This window comes from Numida meleagris, chromosome 2 (assembly GCF_002078875.1).
Source record: "Numida meleagris isolate 19003 breed g44 Domestic line chromosome 2, NumMel1.0, whole genome shotgun sequence".
In the NCBI taxonomy this organism is placed as follows: Eukaryota; Metazoa; Chordata; class Aves; order Galliformes; family Numididae; genus Numida; species Numida meleagris.
This window is the reverse complement of record NC_034410.1, coordinates 50,083,754-50,101,801: the sequence shown is the minus strand read 5'-3', so window position 1 is coordinate 50,101,801 and position 18,048 is coordinate 50,083,754. Positions and strand designations below refer to the sequence as shown.

Here is an 18,048-nt window from a genome sequence, read left to right as displayed (position 1 = left end):
ACTATATTAGCTGATACAGCAGAAAAGCTGCCTGACGGAAAGGGACCTTGGTGTGCTGATGGACAGTTGGCTGAATATGAGTCAGCAGTGTGCCCAGGTGGCCAAGAAGGCCAGTGACATCCTGGCTTGTATCAGGAATGGTGTGGTGAGCAGGATTAGGGAAGTCATCCTCTCCCTGTACTCAGCACTGGTGAAGCCCCACCTCAAGTACTGTGTTCAGTTTTGGGGCACGGCACCTCAGTACAGAAAGGACATGAAGGTGCTGGAGCAGGTCCAAAGAAGGGCAACAAGGCTGATGAAGGGCTTGGAGAATATGTCCTACGAGGAGAGACTGAAGGAACTGGGGCTGTTTAGTCTGGGGAAGAGGAGGCTGAGGGGAGACCTTATTGCTCTCTTCAAATACCTGAAAAGTGATTGCATTGAGAGCGGGGTTGGTCTCTTCTCACTGGTGACAGGACAAGGGGAAATGGCCTCAAGTTGTACCGGGGAGGTTTAGGTTGGATATCAGGAAAAACAACTTTACAGAAAGGGTTGTTAAGCACTGGAACAGGCTGCCCAGGGAGGTGATTGAGTCACCATCCCTGAATGTGTTTAAAAACCGTTTGGATGTGGTGCTCAGGAACATGATTTAGTGGTGGATTGCTAGAGTTAGGGTAGTATGGTCAGGCTGTGGTTGGACTTGATGATCTTGAAGTCTTTTCCAACCTGAGCAATTCTATGATTCTATGAAAACAAAACAGCAAGGCCTAGGGCACTCAAAACACAATCACTGGAACCATGCTCAATTTGCTTTGCTGCACCAGCAGCAAACGTGCATCACCAATTCCTGAAAATACCTGTCCCTTTGTTTCCCATTCCCACTACTCCTTAACATGCACGCCAGCCCCTTTATAGGGCTGGAGAGGGGAGGAACAGAAACCGTGTTTCTGCTTGGCCAGCACTAGCAGAGAATGTCCTGTTACCTGTACCTGACCTAAAAACGCTCAGGTAGGAGATGGTTGAAACTGCAGCATCCTCCCACCCACCCCCCGATTCACACCCAAGCATGCAGCCATGCTTGCAACACCATTGCCAAACCACATGCTGCCCAGAAGCCCAGCTCCAGCAGTGAGCATTTGCAGTTCTCCTTCAAAAACCAGCAGAGAAGCAAATATTTCTTTGAATAATTAACAACATTTTAACATACTGAAAAATCATATTCCCTTGGATCTTGGAAAAGTAATTAATCCAAAGCACTCTTAAAATTTCCTTTGATAACTGAAGAGGAAAAACAATGAGAGACTTCAAGTTTTCATGTATTTTATTTACAAGCCACACGATACATTTATATACAAATGGCTTAAAATAACGAAGGGTAAGCAAGCTGAAGCATAACAGTTTGATTATTTTAAATTATGTTGTCTTGAAATAACTCCTGCAATAAAGTATTCTTCACCCTGATAAGCAAAAGTTAGTTCAACTTTAACCCAAGGTCATTTCATTTTTTAAATACAGAATTCAGATCACTTTTCTGTGATTCTTTATCTTCTTAACACACTCATGTATGAAGAACATCCCACAACCATCAAGAAGGGAAACAGCCAAATTTCCTCCTATACAAATCGTGTAACAATAGACCGGAGAAATGCTGCTCGTAAAATGCTTGTGTGTTTCATTAACTAAGAGAATGCAAGAAATACATGAGATTTCCTCTCGGAAACAGAATTCATGTTCCGAGATCCAATCTGCCCGCAGACAAGAGGTATCCTATGTTCTCACTGTCAGTGACCAAACAGATCCCACTGCAACTGCACCACACCAGCACCTGCCTGCAGCAGGGACCAGCAGAAGGGCAGAGCTCTAAACCGTGGAGAGCTCAATGCTACAGCACTCGGTGCCTCTGCTTTCACACTGCTGTGGCAAGAAAATCCAACATAGAATATGTTTTATGGAAACATAAGAAAATACAGAAATTTGCCATTTAATTTCCACCCGCCTCCCCAGGGAATTAAATATTAACATTTAAAGACACGTATTTTTACACCCCTTCCCAAACACCATTCCTTCTGTTTCAGGTAACAACTAGGAATTCATGATAGAAGTCAGTTCCTTTTCCTTTGGCTGATTTTAAGTGTTCTAATACTCTAAGCGTCTTAAGTCACATTCACAGCAGTCCAGTCGTGCTCACATTTCTCCTCTTGGTATGGCTAACGACCGCTCAGTATAAATAATGAACACTTGCTACTCCACAGTCCATGGTTACAGTACTTTGCTATGTTTTAGAAACACAAACACACAACACTTACTTTTTGATGTGGTGTCCAGGTCTCTGTAGCACACTTTGGAATTGCAGCACAGAAAATGTAAACCCAAGGAAGGCGGGAAAGTAACAAAAGCCATGGCTCCACAGAAAATCACGCGGTTTTCAGAATGCCCGCTACTGCAGCAGAAACGCAACAGCCACGCAAAGCCAAATGTTGCACTAGCACTGACTCACTCTGCTAAGTGAAGTTTGTTCAAAAGAGTCAAATTCTGAACTGATGTAAGCACCTCGTAATATGATACATAAAAGAAATGTTGATAAATCACACACAGGGCCAGCACAACCAAAGGTGGGCAGCCCTTGGGTCTGGCCAATTCCTGACCAGGCCCAGACCTGGGGGAGCCGGGCAGATCCCCAGGCTGCAGAGAAGGCAGCAGCCTCCTCCCTCAGCCATCATCCCACACCGACTGCCCCCCCACGCTACACCAGCACTGCTGTCCCAGGCAAATAGTCTTCGGTCACAGGCTAGTAAGCCTTAAACTGAATTTGGGGAAACATGCATCTGCAACAGTGTACAAGTTTTGGTTTAGATCCATCTGGAAGTCAACTGTCTACTCCATCTCCTTTGTATCCATCACAGCCACGGTTACTCGTGTTGGCTTTTCTTTTTACATCTGAAGACTAAAATCCATCTCAGCAGAACAATGCAGCAGCAGAGCGATGCCAGCCAGCAATGGTGTTGCTCTGCCTGTCCTTCACTTAGAGACTGCCGGCTCTGCGTTAAACGAACTAAAATAACCTAATGTTTACCTCCAGGAAAGACGCAGGAGACATTAAAACTGCCTTACATTTTTGTACTGGAGGTCAAACCATTTAGTCCTCCTTGAAATCTACCTTCCATTTGAACTTACCTGCTTTTTTTTTTTTTTTTCCAATTTACATTGGAAGTGCAGTAGAGTAACACTAGACTGCATGTTTTTAGTGAAAACAATGGCCTAATAGCTTTAAAAGTCTTGCTTGACTCTGAAAAAAAAAAACAAAAACCTGTCTGAACCTCTTGGGAATTTTTTTTCTATCAGTTAGTAAACAAAAAAGCCTCAGCTGACACTACCTAAATCGTCCGTACCTAAATGAGAAGAATGATTTCTGCCTTTAAAATTCAACTAGCAGAGAAATGTTACTGGGGAGTCCTTACTCAAGGAAACCTATCTAGTGCACTGCCACTGTCAAGCTGTGGTTTTCCTAAAGCACACGGCCACAAGCGTTTGTTCCTGACTGTCTGGGTCGCTTTTGTTTTCAGATGGCAGGATTCCCTTCTGTATCTAGTGAAGGCAGCTGCCAGCCTTACAGGGACATCTCCATCTCCCATCTGCCAGATCCTCACTCTACATAGTCAGCACAGTGACTTTCTCCACACTCTGCAACGTTGTACTTGGCCATAAACAAGAACCAGGATTTTAAATTAAAACAAAACACCAACAACTTTGGCTTCTATTCTGAAAGTCCAAAAAGTCACTGACAAGACTACATTTGAAATAGTGTAAGTAGAAATTTTACTTTTTAAAAAGTAATAATTAAACACTCAGTTACATAAGGTACCGATTTGTCAACTGGATAATCAGTTGGAAAATTGTTTCCAATATGGGCTTTAAAAACATTCTTTTACGTACATGCAAAATATAACCATACCTCCTCTCTGCAGGAGAGGGACCGCTTGTCATCACAGGAAAAAAAACATGCTCGATGTTATGATTATTGAGGAGTGGCTCTTGGTTAATTAAGAGTTTTAACTACAGTTATTTTATCAGTTGTTCAGAGAGACTCGATTCTGACACTAGAATACTCAGTGGAATAGCAGATACAAGGACGATTAGTTGGCACAATCAAGAGTTTACAGAATTAGAACTAGTGTAAAATGTTTGCTTAAATACTGGTCATTTGTCCTTTGTTTAATTCCCATAAAGCAGTAGTTGTCATAAAAAGGAGACAGCATCAGCTTTTCACATACTTTTCACAGTAATTGCTGCTGTTGACATTTAAGAGGAAAAACTTTTTCACGGCTGGGAAAGGACATAAAAAGCATCGTTTATTTGGCAGAGGAAGTAAATCAATTACTACAACTCCAAAGAGGAGCTGAGGAAAAACTACGCTCTTCACTCTTCTCACTTTTGCAGCTTCTTACGAAGTTCAATTTGGAAATAATGACTTGATCAAGGTAAGATTAGGTCTCTAAATAACTGGTCCACATGAAGTAAACAACACAAAGTTATGACCTATTTGAGCTTCCTATTATTACCGGAATTTTCATGTTAACTGTCTAGGTTTCAGTATTACTTTAGCATTGATTTATAGAGTACTTCCAACTTTTGCAGACCTTAAGCTTACGTGTTAAGGCACTTACCATTCAAGTAAAACAGTTTATATATAAACAAACCCGGGAGATGGAGAGAACATTTTACCAGAACATCCATTCATTTTTTCTTTTTTTTTTTTTTTGGAAAGAAAAAATTAACATTGACCAAATGTTTATAAAATTTTGCATCAAGAGAAAGGTTGTGTTTTATTATCTGAAATGAGCACAAAGTACGCCTTCCACAATAACACTGAAAGCAGTGCAATGACTGACAGTGACCTTTGACTAAAGGTAGTTCTGTAAAAAGAAAAATACCAAATAAATCAGTGCCCTGCTTTGATTGTTGTAAAATTTTTTTTACATAAAAGTTGGTCCAAACTTACAAAAAAAGCACAAATGTGCATAGTTCAGAAGATCTGAAAGAGTGCCATAAAAAGCTGATGTCCCTAAATTTAGCATCCACTTAAAACTGCCAAAATACAAAAAAAAATTCAGAACTAGAGTTTGTGAACATGTACAATCAATTCATCTATTTTTCAGACAGCATGAGTTTTAAGCATTTTTAATTTTTCCTACTGTATGCAAGACCCTTTTCCACATAAAAATAAAGCTGTTGAATTAATATTATTCAAGTCTGTGAACTGCTGCTTTAAACTGCAGCTAGAAAAAAAAAGTTTTTCCAGATAAAAACGATGTGCCTGAGGAAAAACAGATACTCAAAATGGTAATCCTCTGCCTCGCCCTCTCACTGCAGATGTACTAATGTGCCCCCTGTATCCCTGGGAGTAGCCAGGTCCTTGCGCAGGAGATGTCCAGGTCTGTCCATGCATGTGGCTGATGCCACCAGGGTTTTCCTGTAAGTTACTTCCATAGCTATAGTTGTGCATCTTAGTAGGCAAGGAATGAGTACTCTCCGGCCCCACAGAAGCGTCCCTGCTGTTCCCCAGGACTGAGATTGGGCCGTGGCTGTATTCAAACCTATGGTCTTTATCTCCGCTAAATAGCATGGGGCCAGTGTTGAGGTAAATGTCTCCGTAACCAGTTACTGAGCTGGGGAAGGACTCTGAAAAGGCAGACGGAGGAGGGGCACCACCCGAGTGAGATGAAGCAGTACTGTAGTTATCCAAAGGCTGAATATCTGAGTTTCCAAGGAAGCTCCTTCGTTCTAGTGCTCCCGATGACCCACTTCCTATGCCATCGCTACCGCCATAGTGGGCAGAGGAGAAGGTAGATGATCCAAAGTTGTCCTTGTAGTCTGGGCCTGCTACATAGGAGTCTCTAGCCTGGTAATCCACACTCGTCTGTACGGGCTCCTCTGTTGTTGCCTGAGCTTGATGCTGAGCGAGCAGTTGCAGAAGTGCCGCTTTCACTCCTGCATGAGGATCTGTTCCTGAAGAGTTACTTATAGGCAAATGCTGGTTCTCTGTCCGATAATCAAGGTCTTCATCAGTGAGAGGCGGGGGCTCTGGGGGCTCCGGGGGACGCTGGTCTGGAGGCAGTATCCGAGGGCGTTCCTGTTCTGGCGTTCGGTTCAGGAGCCTCATCTCGGATTGCCTAGCCAAGTCCTCTTGACCTACGCAGACGAAAAAGAAAAGCTTTGGAATTTAAATATGCAATAACAACACCGGAAAGGACTCTTTCCTAGAACATTAGAAAGGTTCGTTACTTCGGTTCTCATTAACTTATCAATTAAGTTTTACTGGTAGTTATTTAGGAGTAGGCAACAGTGCAGTTGCCTTAGGAAAGTGATATGGGGTTTTCCTCATAGTAAGATTACCAAGCAAGCAAAGTTAAAGAAAAGTGGTGCACATTCATTTAAAAAAAAAAAAATTCTTGAAGCAACAAATAAACACTACAAAGTTCGAAGAGTGAACAGAAATATTTGCAAATGGCATACATCAGAAAAGGTCTTCAGGGACAAACATTTCTGAGAACTGCAAAACTTAAGGTTAAAAACAAAAACAACTTTAACACTCCACTGCAAAAAAACCCACTCCCGAGCCACTTCAGAATATTTCTTTCAACAGCTGCACACAGCACACATCAATAAACCACAATAGCTGAAACTGCAGTTCAAGAAGACCAAAAACAGAGCTCTAAACGTTAAGACGACTAAGGAAGTCACCACTATAACCCAATGGAAACATTCAGCCATGTGTGTTACTGACAGTCATGGGCAACCAGCTACAGGATCTGCCACTAAGAAATTGCTCTGCTCAGCATTAAAAAACCAACCAAACAAAAAACCCCGCAACCTTCACCTCAGAATAGGCTTTACCTAAACTCACAGTCAAAACTGGTAAATTTGAGCTATGAATTCAATAGATGAGCCAGTCTTCTCCAACACCAGCGCCACTAAGAAAAACCCAAACTGCCATAAAAAACCATCAATGCAACTGTTTCATCAGAAAAAGTACAGGCGCTGTATATGTGTTAGAAGGAGCATTTTTTAATCTGTCAGTAGGGCATCTACTACAGTAAGACACAAATCCAGCCAAGCATTTACATTCTCACCAAAAATCCCCAAACCAATCAACCAACCAAAAAAATAACAACAAGCAACACAAACCCAGCAGCTAGTACTTGAATAGTCATGATGCAGACAAAGGAAGCAACAAAATCCATGTAATAATCTCTCCTGTACTCACATAGACTGGTAACGTTAAGAGGTTAACTCTTTACCCCCAAACTAGCCGTCTTCACAGCTCAAGATACCTGTTGCTTAGCAATAAAAACCTTCAGTACCTGCAGGCGTATATAATGACTTGATCAGATGTGGGTAACCGGGTGCTGGAGATTCCATGTCGTCCCGGCTGAGAGACGCAGGAGTGGTGGGCTCTGGAGGCTGCCTGAGTTGTAATGACATTTCATTTCCTGATCCGTTTTCCTTCTCCTCCAACACCAAATCTTTTTGTTTTGTTTGCTGAGCCTTTATTAACTGAGACAACAGAACAGCAAATGCACTCTGTACAGCTGCCTGGGCAGCGTCAGTTTCCACTTTAGGCTGACTTAGCTGAGCAGGTGGTACAGGAGGCTGCGTGACGGTCGGCTGTTTTAGGGACTCCTGTTCCGGCGGTGGTGGCGGAGGCGGCGGCGGCTGCTGCTGCTGTTCTGACTGTTTTTCACCTGCTGACAAAATTCCAGCAGGAAGATTTATTTTATTTAGTTGCTGCTGAGTCTCTGGGTTTACCTTAATATTCAACACTTGGGCAAACTGTGCCAAACTAACACTTGTTTTAGACTGTAGCAGGTTTAGCAGGATTGCCACTTCATTCTGGTTTAACTGCTGTCCAGTGCTTGTTTTTGCTAAAGACAAAAAAGGTGTTTTTAAGAATTATATAGAATTTTCATATTTCAGAAACTCAAAATTAAGACTAATCTAGCATGGCTGTCACAACTGGCAAAGCGTGGTTTTGGACAACACAGAAATGGAATGCTTTCACAGATTAACTGCCTTTGGGGGAGTATCTATAGGAAATGGAATAGTAAGATCCAATATGAAGCAAGCGACTTCCAAGGGGCACACACATGCACTTGGACAGATGAGATACATCAAGCTGGAGCTCAATTTTCCACAATACAACTAAGCTGGGGCTTAAGGCCACCTGCTTTAGGCAGCTGTAAGATTTCCAATCCCCACAAAATTTCCTATCTTTGACATATCACATCCCTCTGTTAAAAAGTGGCCATCTGCAAAACACATTTCCAGTCACATTCTGGCCCGTTCTAATTCAGCATCTGGATTCTAACACCTGCTCAAGTGACCAGGCTGTAGGTGACCCAGAAGCTAGCAGTATCAGTGCAAGAAAGCAAATTCTGAGCTCGAAGGACAAGTCAATCACTGAGTAGCAAGAAAATTCAGGTTTGTGAGGTACGCTTTTTTTTTTTTTTTAAACAAAATGGCGTTTATTTGACACAAGTAAGAGGAGATTATGTTGATGAAGGGGAAGATAAGTAAGGAAGTCAGAATACAGAAGTATTTTCTGAATTTCAAGCGGTCAGTGTGTTAGTTTATTCTGAAAGGAGAAGTGAAGCAGCATGCCCCACAACTAGATGATTTAGAGAAGAAAGAAGGAGAAAATTAAAATGGATATGTTTTTCTCTGAATTTCTGTAACCCAAGTCAACGTGAACATATTCTGCCTTCCTGCTAATACACTAATATATTCGCTCCTTGCAGATTCAAAGCCATGCCTGAGAAAAACAGTCACACAAAAAAATTAAGTAGTTGCCTTGCAAGACTGAGAGAAGCACAGCTGGAAAATGCTGCAAAATGCACAACCAACTACCCTACTTGTGGATGTACACCCGGATGCAAGCACTTGGATTCTACTCTGGCAGGTTCCAAGAACTTTAAAGATTTTATGTATCTAAATATAAAAATAAAACCATCTTTTATTTAGCAACAGATAAAAAACATTATTTTTAATGCCTTGTACTGCTGGATCTCACCCAGCTGTCACCACGCTTAACAGTATTTTGTGACATCTGAGGATGGTATGCTCAAGAAGATAACACATTACATCCAAACTTCTCTCAGCTTGTCAATGTGCGAATTCAGCAGAAAGTGCCCCCAAAGGGTAACTAACCTACCTGTTACATACTCTTTGGCTAGTTTCAAGTTCATTCCAAGAACAAACTATATTCTGGGAAACCTATCAGTTTCTACCAGAACAAAATGAATGAGCTGTATGCAGTTCCTGTTAAGTTATAAGATGCAATAACCACGGTTCTCATTCATGAAGCAGAACATCAGCAATTTATCTATTTTTAACCTCTTTTTGGCACGCACAAAAAAAAAAAAAGCAGCAGTTTTGTTTAAAGCATGCGTTTTCCATTTGTACACTTAATCCTTTAGCATGCCTTATGGATGATTTTAACTAAGGTTTATTAGGATTTCAGGAAGAGCTTTGCTTAATACAGAAAACACCTCTATGCTGAACTGTCTAAGCTCCAATGAAAATGAAAATTTCTTCTTTTATTCCTAGATCTATTTTTCTACCTGATTATGTATTTCAGCTCTGAAAGGTTTCCTTTTTTTTTTTTTTTAGTTTTTTTTTTGTTTTATTTTAATGACTGATAAACACAGCAGGCCGTCAACACGCTAACTGCTATAGAAGCATAAAGAAAACAACCACTATCCTCTGGACTTTAAGCCTCAGTTTTCATTTGTGGGGAAAAAGTTGCAAGGGCTACAGAAAGACATCTTTGAACATACCGCCAAAATCTTAGCTTAAACAGAGTGAGCAGCAGAAGCTCACAGCCAGCTTATCAGCTCATAGTAAGAAATAGGATGAATAAGAGCAAGAAGCAATAAACTGCAGTAAAAATACGATGAAAATAATATATACATATTTAACGTTTATCTTTGCGTAGAGTATTTGGAGTTCTGCTCCACTGTTAAATGAAGAGTTGGTTCAAGGCCGTTAGTATTCAAGAACTATCATGCTCAGTGAATCCATTTATGGTTTTTCTTCAGATGAACACCTGTGTAATTGTCATAGGATTTAAGGTCACTTTGCACAATTAAAAATGGTCTAAATTAAACTTACCAGGTATCTACTCAGTGCTGATCATCCCACCTGGTTTCCACATAAGGAAACCATTACTTTACTATTTATATTATTCTTCACAAAATTAGTGTTCAAGCAAGACACTTCAGTTAGGTTTCTGAATTAATGGCTGTGCAAGCTGCAGAGGTAGTTATTACTTTTTATAAGTTATTTGGGTGGTTGTTTTTTGTTTGTTTTATTTCTTTTTTAAAGTTGGTTTAGCCCAAACAGCTCGGCAAGATGAAGGCTAGAGTGACATGCTGAGGTAATCTGTTCTATTTGAAGTGATGGTTGAGCTAAAGTCTACCTTCTGGCCAATTTATCAGTACCAATAAAGCTCCTTCAATCTACAAACTCCGTGAAGAACTTAGAGCAGTAACTGACTAGTGGGATTACAGAAGATTTACAGGTTGAGCAAGGGATAAAATCTCCTCAAAAATACAGAGCAAGATACTTGGCTCTGGCTAGATAAGAAAAAATAAGTAAAAATAAAAAGGAATGCCTAGTTCCCAAAAGCAAAGGCAAATCTTTTGTTACAAAGATTTAACTTACAATACCGTTCACTCCTTCAAGAATCCAGGAGACGTCAGTACTCTGAAAATAACATCTAAAATTTCTAGAGGTGCAATCCAAGTTGAAAGTAATTTTAAGAACTGAAAATATTACTGACCAAGTGCTACACTAGAGTTGCCCTGAGTTTTGAGTTGGGAAGAAGTTTGCATGCCTTGTGGGGTGTTGGTTCTGCTCTCATCCATGCCGAGAGACAGATCCTTCCTAGGGACTTTAGTCGCTGTTGAGTCATCAGTCATGCCCATTTGCTTCTGTCTTCTGCGTTTTTTACTCCACAGCTCATGGCAATCCTGCCACAAAGGAAGGCTGCAAAGAATGATTAGAGATCATCAGTTTTATCCCAGATTTTAAAAAAAATGTTTTTTAACCACAGTGGTAAAATAAATATTCAAATTATGCATAACATAGCACTTGTAAAGATGAACCAGCTGGAATTTAGAAATACATCAGAAAACATCCAAAGCCAGGTATGCTTTCCTGGGTAAAATCTTTTTCAATTGCCTATTTCACAAATTCAGGTCCCTCTGGCAGAGAACAGGAACATGCATCTTACAATGAGAATCAATGTCACTTTCTTGCTTGTAGAAGTACCGCATCTGCCCTGTTATATTTGTTCACAGTAACAGTCATGGCTATCTAGTATCAGTAGCCATACAGCACAGGCAACCAAGAAAGGGAAAAAAAAAAAAGTGTTGCAGGAATAAACAGTACTCAACGCTAACAAATTTAGGTGCTAGGAAGAACAAGGGATACCTCCAGACCTTTAAGACAGATAAAAGCAGAGGAAAAATATCTTCTACAGAAATCATCTGACATTAGTTCAGTCTTCCCTTGACTATTCCTCCCTACAGGCATCCCAATTCAGGTATCTTGAGGAACACAGAATCCCATCCCATAGCTTATGGAAATACTGAGATACGGCATTAAAACATGTCCTTCTGTTTTCCCTTTACACATTAGTTAACTGTCTGAGCAGTTCTCTTACCCAGGAACATGAAAAAAATGAGGTGACAGATGATAAGAATCACTGGAAAGGAAATTTTGACGGTTGTTTTCTACATTCTCTCCCTCCACAGAGCAGCAGGTCAAGACCTGTCAGGTATTTAGTCAACAACAGCTTGGACCAATCAAGAAACTAGAAGAATTATCCTACTGTACTTGCAATCAGCAACGAGCAGCTGTTTCTTCCCAGTGAGTATCTTTATTCTTTCTTGAGAAGAGTCATCATTTTCATTTGACTATGTCAAATGTGGGTGTCAATTTTTAAAAGGACACCAAAGAACAGTATGGGTTTTTTGAATTTTCCTGTATGAGCTTCTAGAATAGATGCACTACCAAGGCCCTGAAAAAAAGAAAACATTTTCTTCCTATTCACTTACTTCAATATGTGTTAGAACAAGGTTCTGAGATTTTAATGACTGCTGTTTAGTAATATTCAGATGATAGAAAAAGACTCAGTCTTACATATCAAGATCATTACTACCTTCTGTACGTAACAGGTAAGTCTTGAAAGATTTTTAATGAAATTCTTAGATAAAACTCAAGTACTTTCTCCAGTTGGTAAGTAATTAAAAAGAAGTCAGCACAGGCTGCCTTGAAGGTACAATTTATTCAAACTATTAAATGTTCTGTCATTAGGCAGCTATCTCAAGGGAAGAGTTAAACTTGCAGACTCTGTAAATGTTTTTCATTGTTTTCCTCAGAGCTCATTCCTGTACTATTTGTACTGCCTACAGTGACAATCAAGTCACTGTAAAACACCTACTGAACATTGCAATACATTTCTATTCAGAGGAGAGACAAAACAAATAAAAAATCCCACACAAAATATTTCACTTGTGGAAAACCAGGAATCTCAATTGGCACAATAGATCATGTATGGTATTTTACTCTAACTCTCAGATACCTTCACAGAATTCTGTGCCCGACGTCATTCTACCATTGCATAGGAACTGTTAGATCACAGCCTGAACCAGTGATTGAGCACCTGTTGAAGAAGCACAGCTAGCCATGGGACCACAGGTGGAAGCAAAACCCTGGGTCCACCCCTCCCTAAGTTCATTTAAGGGCTGGCAGCTGAGAGAGAAACATCTCTATTCAGAGGTCACTTCCTTCTGGGAGTTTACAGCAAGCCCTTGCCTTCATAATGGGGTAAGCTATTCTTTTCCTATTGGTTTTTGACTGATACTTTTCATGGGTCATCCTAAGACCGGTCAGAAGCAATTTCAAACCTCTTTGCCTGAAACAACCATCAAAGGCGGCAATTCTGGTTCATGAGGGGCCCCCAAACCCTTGGAAAACACAGACACCAATAAATAGAGACATTTCTTTTTTTAAAATGACAGTAATGATCACTAATTCCAGAGGTATCAATTCAAATTCATCTCAGATCCTCACAGCCACTGATATCATGACATAAGAGCCACTAAACTGCACTTCAGTGCAGAATCACCAACTGTACAAATTGACAATTTTCTTCTGCCACAAGCTACTTTAAATGAAACACAATGAGCTTAATGAAGTCAGTACATGTTACTGTTTTGTAGGTGTAAAGAATATTACTAATGGAAATAACTTACTCTGGGGGAGGCATTTTAGATGGTTCCACATCTCGCAGAAACTCACACTGAAGAGCTTGTTCAGCTGTGCAGCGCTTGCTGGGATCCAGGGCAAGCATGTAGTCAAACAAATCTAATGCAGCTGGTGGGATGCTGCAGAAGAACACAGTGGAAAAAAGCATCAACTGTATTTAGAATCACACACTTCAGTGCAAAGTTTTAATAAGAACACCTCTCTAGAATAACTGAACATTTAAAAGCAAGTCCTGGATTAATTTTAAGAGGCAGATAACAAAGGTCACCTTGATCTACCTCTGTAAACATAAAAACCCAAGTGTGTGTTTTTCTTTTTTTTTTTGGCAGAGGTGGGGAAGACTGTGGGCAATTTTGTTTCTTTATGTGGCTGACTTGCTTGAAATACTGTCCTTACAAAAATAAAAATAAAAATAAACCAACACACTTGAAGCCAAGACTATAGTGTTACTTGACACTTTGGAATTTAGCGCACAGGTGCAGTTTTGATTGGTCCATACAAAATAACTCTACTGCTTTAGAAAAGTCTTGTTAGTACCAACAGGGTGATACATTTATCCTAAACCCTGAAGTAGATGAAGGAAGGGAACAATCCCTTTAAATTGAATCTACAGCTGTTTTCCATAACTTTCATGTGTGATATTTGCACAAAAATGGTCCAATGGTACATGGTATTTCAGAATACACGGTTCAGGCAACTCTTGTGCTGAATGAATTTATGACACAAAAGACTGTAACATTAACCAGACTTCATATTTAGCTGTAACCAGTTGTCCTAATAAAAAACAATTAAGTACTCCAAGCTGTTTTTTGGACAGGGAAAGCAAGCAGGTGTACCAATCACGGAAAACAAATGTCTCCTTAGGTGAAAGCTGACAGGTGGCTGAAATTTTAGGGCCTTCTTTCTCCCTTCTTGAAGGTTTATTAAATAAGGGTTAATACAAGCTCAGCAGGAATCCTCTAAGAATCTAAAGCCATTTTTCTTCACACATGATGTATGTTCAGCCAGTTTCCAGAAAACAGTCAAGTTCATAAAGATTCCAGCAACACTTAATGCTATTACAATTAAGTAAACTAATTCTTCATCCTTACAATGCAAACTCTTCTCTCAGTTTTCGACGATACTGCTTCTTTGGTTTCATCGTGTTGAAATAAGCTAATTTTATAACATCGGGCCACACTGCTGGACAAGGACTCCCACAAATTCGACTGTACAAAAAGAGTGGAAAAGAAAGGTATGAGATCCAAAGGCTCAAGTGTGCACAGCTGCCATTTTATTCTTAGAAGTACAGTAGATACAAAACTAATTTTCTAATCTTAACATTCAGGTTCATTTAGCTAAAATTTCTCTACGCTATAAGGCCTAACATCATTAAGGAATGGTTAATTATCTAGGAAAGGTAACTACCCTTCACAGACTAAACCTTCATAAAATCCACTATTTCCGTCCTCCAGACACTCTAAAGCATCTTCTGCACAAAAGGTTACATTCTGAAAATCAACCAACTATGTCTGAACACCATTTCACGTATTTGATCTGGACAACCAGATATCCCAAGTCTAGGGTGCAGGGCTGTTAGCTCCTAATTTCAGTGAAGAAAGACATACCAAATGCCTGAAGAAGTACTAATTTTAAGACTAACAAGAATTTCGTTGACACAGAAGACGCCACAGGAGGGAAAAAAAAACAAAACAAAACAAAACAGAAAAAAAACAGTTAAGTCCTAACGGTTTTAGTAGCTTAATCTTGTGTATTTTTACCTTTACATTTTTACTTCAGTTATTAGTCTTCTGTGGTGGGCCTAATCTATCTCCATAAATGGAATTGTCCTTAGCCCCACTCCTCCTACTCCGTCCATGCCTGTTTTGTCCAATCAAAGATGGTAGCACAGCCTAACACCACGCTTCTCAGCAGAAGAATGGGAGTGGCAATTTACCATGCAATGTTTAAGACTTTTGATGAAGACAGTCATAAAAGAACAACTTGCTAGGGAAATATATTTCCCTAGTTCACCCCTTTCCATTTATTTGATTTAAATTGCTTGTGCAAGAGACCTAAGGATGAATTAATTATACCCCTAATTCTATGCAAACTGATCCGACTGTGTTTGGAGCATGCTACATTCAGGAAAAAATAAATTGTATCTTTTCCTATCAGAATTTTCTTCAGCTCTATCTTTAAGCATTAAAGTTAGAAAGAATAAATGTAGAATTGCTGACTGTAACATGATGGTTACAGAGATTGTGTATAAAATTATAAAATAAAACCTATATATTACACTTAGAAAGCCCCCTGATGCATAGCACTGAATACAGTGAAGAGGAAAAACTAGCTACAAGTAGCTAGCTGCCAGCATTCTTCCAGCAGAAAGAAATCTCAAAATCTGGATTTGCTATACTAGAAGTATGAGGTAAGATTTCTGATGACTGCACTGTCACTGCCATCTAGTGGACAAATGTGAAGATTTCCCAAATCAAAAAGTGAGTTCTTCTAGCAGGAATGATCACTGGTATGTTTTGCACCTCCTAAAACCTTTATTTCTCCACATCAGCTAGTAAAATATTACACAGAAGCATACTACCATTTAATCTATCTTGAAAAACATTTCAATATATAACTTACAATTTTTAATACTTTGATTTTTAAAATAATTTGACTATTTACTCTTCTGGTTCTGTAAGTTCTCTATGACTCACCCTCTTTCCCTCCTGTTTTTAGGAAGGGGCCTCTCCTCACTTATGAGGTCAACTATGATATCAGAATCAAGAGCAATTTCTGCTTGCTGAATAAAGGGGAAAAAAAAAGATACTCTGGTTCCATGGAGTTATATACATACCATCCTAAAATTTACTGAGATAATGAAGGAAACAAAATATTCACCTCCATGAAGTGCCTGGCAGTTTGTAAGGGAAGAGAAATAAATGAAAAATATTAAAGCCCAGGTGCACATGTGGGAAAACTCAATGCAAGATCTTAAGGCAAGCAGCATACAAAGTACCTACTCCTCTCAAACCTGTTGTCCTTACTGTCCACATTTTCTTTTGATTTGCTGTAAGGAATTTGTGATGTCATCTTAAGAAAGAATTACACTCCTTTGTGACTTCAGTAATAGGAAACTCCAGCTGCATTTTGAAACACTTCTCCACATCCAAGCATAAGCCACGTACTCTATGTGCCCCTGAAAACCACTTATAACTCACTCAGGGTGATAATCAAGTACTTGTAAACGTTAGCAGTGTGTTACCTTCATTTTTAACATGAAAAAGATTGGCCGTTTATGAGGCACCTACCATACTGTAGCACCTGCTAGTTACCTTATAAGTTCCAGTTGAGCAAGTTCTTGATTTGCTTGAAATATTGGCTTTTTTGTAAAAAGTTCACCCAGGATGCAGCTGTAAAACAGTTTTACAAATTTCATCATTATGGCTCCCAGTAAAGACGGACAGAAATATTTACTGCTGCCTTGTTGTTATGCTTGCTACATTTCTGTACCGAACTCTTACCCACAGCTCCAGACATCGATAGCTGGCGTGTATCGTTCTTCTCCAAGCAGAAGTTCAGGAGGCCGATACCATAATGTAATAACTTTGTTGGTATATGGTCGGCTGTTGGGGGGAGCAGAAAAAGAGGACTATCATTTTACTACAATTTCATTTCTGAAAAAAGTGGTATTTTGAGGGGTTTAATTTTGTGGTGTTATTTAAGGACAGCGTTGTCCTCCTTTTTTTCAATTCTACAAAGCTGCAACTGCACAAAAACAACACAACCATCTCACCAAGACTATTGAAGAACAGTCTGAAACAAGACCTCAAAGATATATAAATCATCACCTAGCATCTTGATGCTATGTGAATCCTGTATCTCAAATATTTAAACAGCAATATTGTTTATTACACTGCTAGCCATTTCGGGGAAAAGATCTGCTTTGATAAAAAAGTGATTTCTTGACAACTGTTGATTATTAGAATATCAAACACAGGATCTCCACAAACATTTTGAAAAGGAGAAAAACTGTCACTCTCCCCTCTGGAAAAAAGGACAAAGAAGATGAAGCCTCTCTCTCAAACTACTACATCCTTCAACAACTTTGAATTCTAAGTCTGGACCATTTCTAACATACTACTTTATTTATTTCAACATTTTTAATTCTTTACAGCTTATATACTTTCTTTACAGCTCTAACCAGAAGTTTTGGTCATTGTGAATAATCCTTTCCATCCTGACTCTAACGCAAGGATTCCACTATCTTAGACATGCATTTTTTGTGGACTAGACAAGATACAACATCAACAGTTCAGAATGGGAGTCATAGCAGATGTTAGGGTTGGGCTATTTTCTACTTAGTTTTTGCTCTGTTTTTAAAGGAGGGGCAGTGGGGTGGTTCTTCAAAATGATATAAAAAAATATTCTAGTTTTAAGAACTCAAGTTTACCTATACTAAGTAACTGCAAATAGAAAGCAGAGCAGCATTAAGTGCAGTGTTTTAACAAGCTCTTGCAACATGCTTAGTACTACATGTGACATTTCTGCAAAAATGTCCCAGCCTTTTTCATAAAAGTCCCCTATTTTTGTTTTATTAAAATTAATATAGCATGTTTTTTGGGAACAGTCTCATAATTTATCATATTTATCTCTGAAGCAAACATCCATCTTCAAAATGTTTATGTGGTATGGGCTTCCTCTACAGATAACCCACTTGCATATATATATATTAGTATATTGTCCTTTTTGTTTGAACAG

General features: G+C 39.4%; 1 protein-coding gene across 8 annotated transcripts in view; it reads right to left on the bottom strand.

Annotated features, from left to right (window-relative positions):
- CDK13 (cyclin dependent kinase 13) overlaps positions 1,283 to 18,048 on the bottom strand; it is a 55,635-nt gene continuing 38,869 nt past the window's right edge. For 2 of the 8 annotated variants that reach the window (XM_021385684.1, XM_021385685.1), the window contains exons 8-14: positions 16,812 to 16,913; positions 16,623 to 16,700; positions 14,400 to 14,516; positions 13,296 to 13,427; positions 10,817 to 11,022; positions 7,341 to 7,901; positions 1,283 to 6,168 (exon numbers count right to left, since the gene is read on the bottom strand). In XM_021385684.1, coding sequence (XP_021241359.1) covers positions 5,312 to 6,168; positions 7,341 to 7,901; positions 10,817 to 11,022; positions 13,296 to 13,427; positions 14,400 to 14,516; positions 16,623 to 16,700; positions 16,812 to 16,913 — 2,053 coding nt within the window. In that variant the 3' untranslated portion in view covers positions 1,283 to 5,311. The remainder of the gene's footprint in view (positions 6,169 to 7,340; positions 7,902 to 10,816; positions 11,023 to 13,295; positions 13,428 to 14,399; positions 14,517 to 16,622; positions 16,701 to 16,811; positions 16,914 to 18,048) is intronic. The other 6 variants (XM_021385688.1, XM_021385689.1, XM_021385686.1 and 3 more) reach the window with 5 other exon arrangements.